The sequence below is a fragment of the Coregonus lavaretus genome (assembly GCF_964263955.1).
Source record: "Coregonus lavaretus genome assembly, chromosome: 37".
NCBI lineage: Eukaryota > Metazoa > Chordata > Actinopteri > Salmoniformes > Salmonidae > Coregonus > Coregonus lavaretus.
In genome coordinates this window covers 17,130,929-17,140,513 of record NC_140024.1, presented here as the reverse complement: position 1 = coordinate 17,140,513, position 9,585 = coordinate 17,130,929, and the positions used below count along the sequence as shown (strand labels likewise).

General features: G+C 40.7%; 1 protein-coding gene across 3 annotated transcripts; it reads right to left on the bottom strand.

Moving 5' to 3' along the window:
* Positions 1–395: 395 nt before the first annotated feature.
* Positions 396–8,385, bottom strand: LOC311111196 (toll-interacting protein). 3 transcript variants are annotated; one of them, XM_084153897.1, is made up of 7 exons: positions 8,226–8,385; positions 5,102–5,186; positions 4,527–4,676; positions 4,216–4,398; positions 3,880–4,032; positions 3,668–3,755; positions 396–2,578 (listed from the first exon to the last, which is right to left on the bottom strand). In XM_084153897.1, exons 2-7 carry the CDS (start codon positions 5,177–5,179, stop codon positions 2,358–2,360), a joined length of 873 nt encoding a protein of 290 aa, XP_084010023.1. In that variant the 5' UTR covers positions 5,180–5,186; positions 8,226–8,385; the 3' UTR covers positions 396–2,357. The 3 variants fall into 3 exon arrangements, with proteins under 3 accessions (XP_084010023.1, XP_084010024.1, XP_084010025.1); XM_084153898.1 differs by lacking the exon at positions 5,102–5,186; XM_084153899.1 differs by lacking the exons at positions 4,527–4,676; positions 5,102–5,186.
* Positions 8,386–9,585: the final 1,200 nt, after the last annotated feature.

Sequence of the window (9,585 nt, the reverse complement as noted above, 5' to 3'; positions counted from 1 at the left end):
ATCGCGTTTTGTCCACTATATGCATATTTTAAAGGCAATATTCCAGCGATCGCAGAGACCACATTAACGGTAAACACAGCATTTGTTGGCTCAATCGAAAATTACCACTGTAACACAGATCTTCCACAGTCCGGATTGAATCTAGGCCTTAATCATGTTGAGTCTATACAGTGTTTGTTTACAATTATATTGTTTACAAACAAAGAAGTAAAACCCACTTATATTTTGGGGTCTGATGGGGTACGACAGTTGAACTAAACTCATGAGGTATTTCTAAGTTATAGTAAATAAATAAATAAATAAATTGGTATATATCAATATATCAATTTCAAAGTCTAAAAATGGCACGGCAAACAAACCAGTAGGATGAGATACACACTACAAGACCAACCAAATGTAGACTAAATCTTTATTTCCATAATGTAATAATTCATGAGTAAAGGAAACAAGAGCAAATGTCAAATTGCAAACATAATTTGATGCCAAAAAAGTTTTGTACATTCAAACCAGATAACCCATTAAACTGCTTTAGCACATAGCCTTGCCATTCCATTGCAACAGAATCAGAACAACCTTCCCAACTTCCGGTAGAGCGCCTTCGAACATCCTTGTGCACATTGATCTCAAAGGACTGTAAAAGTGAAATAAATGTTATGCTCTCTTTCGCTTAGGAAGGTACATTTACTTATGAACTAACAAATAAGTAGAATGGCTAAACGTTGGAAGTGTTAGGAGTTATACAGACGTCTGGCTAAACATGACACAATCATGTTCAAAATATGTCTATGCGAATGGGACAAGTATGGGGGAAAACAGAGAAGAAAACCTAACATATAAAATGAAAGTGCTTGCTATGTCTTGGCAAAAGTGGAAGGTAGACAGGAATTTATTAAATCAAGAGGGGATAGAGCAATCAATCAAACATATGTGCCCAGAATTGGGATCACTGAAAATCAATGAAGTCTATTAAATTAAAACAAGTATTTTACATATGACACTCATGGAGTATGGACTAAGCATAAATGAAATGAACTAACAATTGTTTTTGTGAATCAAACCACAACAGAGGATCTTTCCTTGGAAAAATATATGCACATCTTTGAAGATTAAGCAAATACAAATATCAAATGAAAACCCCATGTTAAAATTAGACCTTTGGGGGGACGGCAACATTCAATGCCTCATGTCAATGGATCTTTACAAGTCTCCTCTAAATGTGTGTGTGTGTGTGTGTGTGTATATATAACTATATATGGTAGTGGTAGGACATTACATTTTATCTGTATGATAATCATACCAACATTTACACATTTTCTGAATATAATTTGGTCGTGCACACAATTTTGTTTATTAATCCAGCAGGGATTTTCACAGCCTATAACGGTTCGCAATAAAGCCTGTGAATTCAGAATGGGTTAAGGGAAAGGATGATATCAGTCATATGTTTATTTCTTCACTGCTTTCAATAATTCGTTATTAACATGTAATTATTTGATATTGGTTTACCATGATATATTCTTCCACCATAGTTAATAACAGTTACTAAGCCACTGTCCAGTGATATTGAAACATTCAGAGAGGCATTTTTGTTTGGAGACGTGCAAAATCACATGGCATTATCCAGAGTAGAGTGGAATGGTGGCAAATGAACCTTAACATTTGAGAGGTTGTTAGGCATTGGCTGTGTGGCTATGAGGGGATTTGCACATCTCCTAAGTAATCGCGGTTTGTTATATTGTGAGTCCTCTTTCTGCTCTGAACCACTGCATACCTAAATCTCATCTTCATAATTTATAATCTTTTGAATATATAGAACTATATTTATACAGATATATATATATATAACACAGATAGGCTCAAGACAGTACTGGTCAATACACATATACAGAGAAGACTGGCTTGGGAGCTCTCAACAATGTCGCACAACAACTGCTTTCACAAAGGTCTAAAGCTTCTGCAGGATCAATTCCTTTCATTACCCCCACATAGCACTGCATCAACATCAATTGTACATAACCCATTCTGAGTAAAGTGGAATGTAAAATTGAGAAGCCAACCAGCCATCACAGCACTTATCAGTAGGTAAACCAATTTGTCCCAATCCCAGATGTGGACTGGGAACAAAGCTATACATTGTTTCATAATACAGATGGTAATGTATACAGATGTATACATGTTTGACACCTCAGATATGAACATCTGCTTATGGTTGGAAAAAAACTGCTGGATTTTATCTAGTGTGAGTGACAGTTGAGAGCTCGCAGGCCTGAGTGCATATTTACAAACTGTGCAGGGTGCTGTTGCTGTGAATGGGCAATGTTCTGGCCGCCACAGTGGCTCTATGTGTGGCTCCACTGTTACAGCTCTTCTGTCATCTGCAGCAGAGAGTTGATTGCGGCATCCTTGTTACCTTGCTGGGCCTCAATTACAGTGCGGATCACTTCCCTGTCCAGATTGGGGAACATGTCCTGCAGTGCCTTAAGATCCTCCTCGCTACAGGGAGCCTCCTGTGGGGCGACAGTGGGTGCTGCAGGCATACCCATGGGCACCATTCCCTGGTTGTATACAGTGGGCACTCCTGAGAAGAGCAAACCAGAGAGAAATGGGTAAGCAACAATCTATTAAATTGATCATTTAAACAGGTCAACAGTTCTTAAGGGCAACACACACTCTAATAAACATCAGCCGTGCGCAGTAAGTAGATCACCTGCTGGGTGCTGATGAGCAGTGGCAATTCAACATGTAGAATAGTCGGGAAAATTAACAGAAAATGACAATGTACTGTGGTCAGTCAGAGGCGTGGTCTGTTTCGTCCTTTAGTTTCACTTACATAAGACACACTATGCCCACTTCCATTTGTCTCTACCAATTTGGCTTGGAAAGTAGACAAGCAATCTAAATAGAATCGGGCCTTAGATGGCTGCAGTGTCTCTGTCCAAGATTGCCAACTGTTGAAGACTGACTTGAGCCCGTTTTAATCTGTTTATAATTGTATAATTAGCCTAGCAGTAGTAATTATTATGTTATTGGTTAGATGGAAAGATCTATGTGCATTGTATTTGGGTAGAAGGAAAGGGGGCCTGTCTCTGAGGGCAAGAATGACTCCATAAGGGTGGAATAGGGCTGATAGAGTTAGAGCTGATAGATCGTAATTACTGTTCTATAACACTGTCTTATATCTTTACTGTTTTAGATATATACTTATATACTCTGAATATGAATATACAGTTTTTATATATTCTTAGAGATTGAAAGTAGTGTTAGATTTAGGCTCTTTGTGTATGAGAAGTGTAATTATCTAGTGGATCGCAGTAGCCTGTAGAAATGTGTACCCTCCATAACTCAAGGGCTGACTGATAAGAAGACCTGTGAAAGGCACGGAGGAGTGCGAAGGTTCCGGACTCAAGCTGGGACATGATAACACCAACATGAGGAACAGACTCAGTTCCTGCCCAGCAACAGAGACTGATTGTTCATCCTAGACTTAGAAGGGGGGTATTGTCGGAGAGGAGGGGCTAGTCGTGTTATGACCTGTATGTGTGCTTTTGCAGCTGCAACACCCAGTGTGATGAATTGATCTAGCACAAGTTCTTGGATACCGTCTGGATTATTGTACCAGAAATTAAACCTAACACTATGTCTCAGTGGAGAGTATGGTTCTACTCACCTGCAATGGGTACGTATCCTACCCCCTGCTGATAGACTGTGGGCATGAGGACAACGGGTGGAGACATGTGCATACCTGCTGGCATGTTCTGAAAGCATGAGAGCCAATAGGAAGAGATAAGGGGCAAGTTGTAAGATGACATCAATCAATCACTTTCAAACTGTACTACAATGACAATGTACAATGTGAGCATGTGTGTTTTATGAACTCACAGCGTAAGACATGACCAGGTTGATCATGCCCTCTTTGTCGTCGCCTTGTCTGCCACTGAGGCTGTACCACTCATCAACCACACTGCCCTCTCTCAGGCCTTCCGGGATGGTGACGTGTGTCCATGCAATTCTGTCATCCATCGAGAATGCCCTCTGGAAAAGTGACCAGCACAAACACCTCAAATCAGTAACTTGTCTCTAAAATCATGGATGATCATCAAGAAGAAACACTCAAAGTAGATTGCTATCAATAACTCTAGACAGGCCTAGTTGTCGAGCCAATAACACGTTAGGATCTTCTCCTCACCCACCACCCTCTAATTCCTTCTTCCTCACCTCATCAAAGATCTCCAGGTAGAAGGAGTCTACTCCAGGTGGGACAGTGCACTGGATAACTTTGTTCCATCGTGGATTCTTGGCACCATTATGGGCTGTGGGTGTTTCATAAACAGCATACCCTAGTCGGACCCTGCAGTAAGGGTCCATGCGTGTCATACCATAGTTTTTAGCAAGCTTGGCCTGGAGAGAAGAGGGACATAACAGTGATTCACAGGAAAACATTCCCACTGCATTAATGACCTTGTGTTACACAATAAGTCTTGATACTAGGGAAAGACCAAGCAGATTCACAGTTAAAAACACCCTACCTGCACTACAGTGATGCTAAGCCGTCCTACAGTGCCCAGGGATCCCCCATACTGCAACTGCTGCGCTGCTTGGGCATCCAACTGAACTTGTTGCTGCTGCTGAGTGGGAGTAATACGCAGGAAGTCTTGGGGCAACTCCCCAATGTAAACCTAAAAAGACGAAAGGAGCGGAGGAATTGTGAGAGTGAGGACAGGCAAACTACACTAGAGGAAGAAAAGGGTCACACTATGCAGCGATTTCCCGGACACACCATTGATAGGGTGTTAGGTGATGCGACAAACAATGGACGCTATGCTAGAATTCTACAAAGAACAGGAGTAAACAAATCTATTTTCACAAAATGTCAATAATGTGGTCGTCAAAATACATTAATCATTTGAAAACATTAATGTGGCAGTTGTTACCCATGTCTAAAAATCCCAATACTGTATGTTATGATATTTACGTGATATGAGCCCAAATCTAAAGCAAGTGCCGTGCTAAGAACGTTAAATTCTGTGGGACAGCCCTTTTTGTGAAACCCGCGAAATCAGTGTTCATATTTGCTCTTGGCAAAAGGTACTCCTCAACCTACCAGAGTAAGATCGATGTGACGTTGTATTGCTAAGAAATGTTGGGAAAGTCCTGAGGGTGTTTCATGGGCATCGGACATCCTTGGACTGAAATATAAGGTAAAACGATTTTCTTTCAGCTCTATCATTGAACCATTTCTTCAAAGATACAAAAAAAACATAGCAGGTTACAAAGTAGAGCTTCGTAGCCAGTGTTGCCAACTATTTTTTCAGCGAGACCAACTATTGGCTCCTTGATTTGTCGCTAGATTACGTTTTGCCTTGCGGCACAGCTGCGGTCCGCAACGTAGCATTTGCACCCCCTCTCCCGGCACACACCCCCTCCCCTTGTGCCTCTGTGTGCACTGTTGCTGTGACTTCTGTTGCACAGACAGCTTCTCCCACTCTTGTTTGCGGCAGAATGTATTGGGAAAAGTCGCTAAATGCTATCAAAACCATAGAAACCCACCGTGACTCCCCAAAAGGCAGCCTGAAAAGTAGCTGAATTTGTCGCTACAATATTTTACCAATAAAACTCTCTGGTGGGGTCTGAAAACTTGCTAAATATAGCGACAAAGTCACTAAGTTGGCAACATTGTATCGTAGCTACGATTTGATGTATGGGTTGTCAGGGATTGCTCCAAATTCTTGTTCCGCCACCCCCATTTACATGATGAGTGCTAGGTTGCTAGCTTTGTGGGAGTGCTTGACGGCATTCGCTGAGGCAACTGGGGTGAGAGGCAGCGCTGTGCAGCATTGACAGTATTATGCCACCAGTGATTTTTGTGATTCATGGTTTATTCTTTCAAGTAAAAACTACAAGAATTCAGTGGCGACAGGCCTACAATCGATAAAAACATAGCTAAATACCAGTGAATTGAAAATGTGTCCCATCTATCTTTATGTGTAGCTGGCTAGCAGGCAGCGCACTCTGTCTCTTCTGAGCCTAGGCTAATTATTTGCTGGAAATAGTGCAGTTTATCCTCCCTTCACCAGAGAAACTCACAACACCAAAACATAACATTACAATGAAACCCAACTTAGACGTAGGCCTACCTTAGAAGTAAGCTATGTTATTACATTAGTAGCCTACTGTGTGACAGTTCAGACATAGTGAGAAGTGTGTGTCTGTGTTAGGCTATGTGTGATGTAGTGTGTGTGTGTTGGTGGGTGTGTGTAAGGATTCTGAGAAATGTGTGTCTGTGTTAGGCACTGTGTGTGTGTGAGTGCTGGTGGGGGTGCTGTTTGAGTGTGTGTGGGATGTGTGGAGTGTGTATGCAGGTGGCACAGGCACAGGGTTGGGCCTATTATTTGGCACTCTAGGCCTAATCAGTTGGGCTACTCAATACAACATAACTGTGATATATCCCGCCTAACAGTTGCTAATTGGTAAATACTAAATAGTAAGCCTGCTTTTTGTTATTATGTAATTAATCCCAATTATATGTACTCTTAACACCCCTGGTGTGTGTGTGTGTGTGTGTGTGTGTGTGTGTGTGTGTGTGTGTGTACACGCGCATGGGCACCTTACTCCTCAGTGTAAACTCCCAGTTCTGCATAAAACATCAATATATATGTTAACAATGTCCACCTTAGTTTAAATGTATAGGTTTAACATGCTATATTTTGTGTTTATTCCGTAAAGACCAATTAGCATATTAAGTATCACATTTTTATATATCGTACAAAAAGTTATTCTAATTTCATAAATTGTTTAAAATTGTTACAAACTCTGTTTTGCATAAAACATTAAGATTTGTTAATAATATGACCATCCCTACTTTAAATTATTGGGCTTTCATTACTGTAATTGTGTGTTCCATACTGCCTAATTGGCATATTAAGTGCCTAATTTACATAATACAGCATTTTAATTTAATACATTTAATCAAGCAATAAGGCCCGAGGAGGTGTGGTATATGGCCAATATTCCACAGCTAAGGGCTGTTCTTAGCCACGACAACACGGAGTGCCTGGATACAGCCCTTAGCCGTGGTATATTGGCCATATACCACAAACCTCAGAGGTGCCTTATTGCTATTATAAACTGGTTACCAACATAATTAGAGCAGGCTGTCAACCAATCAGCATCCAGGGCTCGAACTACCCAGTTTATAATTGTATTTGAATCATCTCTGTGTTCTACATCAACCCTGAAAATGTCATAACAATATGACCACCCTATCTTTAGTTATCGGACAAAACGTGTCAGGTGATTTGGTCCCTTATATTGACTAGGGATTCAGATCCGTCAGCGACATTTTTCGATCACTTGAAAATAAGTCCTATCCTCATGAAATAAAGTGTTCTGTGTTCATGAGAAGTTTCTCTATAACATGGAATACAAAGTATTATGCCAGAACTAGTTTCATTTTGTCCCCAAGACCCTACTATTGAGAAGGCTATAAATCAGTCTGGGAAATAAATCAGTCTGGGAAACCGGTCCAACATCATCAGATCTAGTTTGGCCCTGCCTCTCCATCGCTGCCCTATAGAGGTGGTTCAGTAAAATGTTGTTTAATACCTCATGCCTAGGCTTCAGCTCAAATGGCTAACAGACGACACTGGTTTAGCTGTGTCCTGATAAACTCAAGCAAGTTTAAATCTGGGCGAGTAACGTTAGCTAATCCGGCCATATAGACGCTAGCTCCTGTGAATACAGTAGTTAGCTAGATAACTAGCTAGTTGACTTTAGATTTAACCAGTAGCGAGCTAATTTACATAGCTAGTTAGCCTAATGTTAACTCTGCCATTGGTTATTGTTCCTGGCAAGCTCTATCTAAGGAGCGCAAACTAGCTACCGTTTGCTAGACGTTAGGCTTCAAACGTTAGGCTTCTAAATTAGCTGGCTGACGTAAAAACTACCCACCCAGCAAGCTAGCTTGTTGAAGCTAATGTAGCTAGCTGGAAGTTTGTTAGCTACTGTAGCTAGCTAACATTTGTTAAATCAACTAACGTTACGGTGCTGTTTTCATTAAAACGTTGCAACTAGCTAGCTACAGCTAATCTGGCCAATTTTGGTTAATATGAAAACGAGTGATAATTGAAGCTAATGTTAGCTAAAATGGTGTTGATCCGTGTTCGTTAGCTAACTTAACGTTAGCTAGCTACTATAGCTTGTTAGCTAACGTTAGTCGTTATATTTACCTGTCCTCGTTGGGTGCTAATGGTAGTACTCATTCCGTTTTAAAGTGTGTCCGTTTCACAAATAACGAAAGCCTACTGTAACGGTATACAGTTAGAAAATGACTAGCAAAAAAAGTAAACAACTCAAGCTCCCCAGCTATCCAATCGTGTCACGCCAAGAATCCTGTCAGGGCTGGTTTGATGATCAGCTGACTTGAATTCGTTCCGCTTCTGATGGGTGCGTTTCAGGACATCAGTAAGCGTGCAGTCGCAATTTCAGTGTGCATTGGGCGAGAGAAACATATAGTGCGTCTCAAACGTCCATAATAGTCAATAGCTTCTCTCCTTCATGTTCACAAAAACAGAACAGCCAGAATTTGCTTTAATCTGTCATATATGAGCATAGAGGAAAAACAGCCATTATGTTTCTCCTATTAGATTGAAGTGAGTTGTGAGTATAACATATTGTTCACACTGCAGGCCTTAATGCTCAAATCAGTTTCGTTTTTCAAATCCGTTTTGGAATACTGTCCAAACAGCAAATTACAAGTGACCAAAATCGGATTTCAGACAGCAGTCATTAGTTGACACGGCCAAACTAGTTGTCATAGTAACGATTAGTGTACGTGCAGTGCCAGTGGTGTAGGCAGATTGGCGGTGGTGCTCTTGCTTCTTCCTATCACTCAGAAGTTATGTAGCAAGCTAATGTGACAACAATGCCTGCCATGTACGTTTCACAGTTGCTTTGAATGTTAAAAATCATAGTGTAAGAACACTTTTAAAGCCTCTAAGGATAAGATGATCCAACATTCAAAACAAGCCATTTTTGGCCACAGCAGTCAACTAGCTAGCTAGCTAGCTAGCTAGCTGTTTAGCTTTCTAGCACATTCACTAATTTGTTTGTAAACAATTAACAAGCTAGTTAGCTACTACATGTTCTTGTCAAACTGTCAACAAAGCAGCCAGCATAAAGCAGCCAGCAAGCAACAAGATATGCCAAATAACAGTCTAAAAACCACCTGAGGGCAAATAAATAAGATTTTACCATTCAGACACAAGTCACATGGCCAGGAACCAGATTTGTATCTGACAATGTGGTTTGATATATCTGATTCCATGCGTTTTTTGGCTGTTCAGATTCAGTAGCGGTGCATGGGTAGAATCACTGGGGAAGCCAAGCCAAGAAAAAAAAAACATATTACAACCTATGTTTTATGAAAATTGCGTTGTTTGATCTATAACCTGTTAGTTCATATGCCTTGCCACCATGACATACAGAGTCCACAAAGCATATTGGATGTAAACAACTGTTACATGACCTACAGCATGGTCAATGATATGAGGTTTTTATAGTGTTATGATGTCATGTCATAGTATCGTG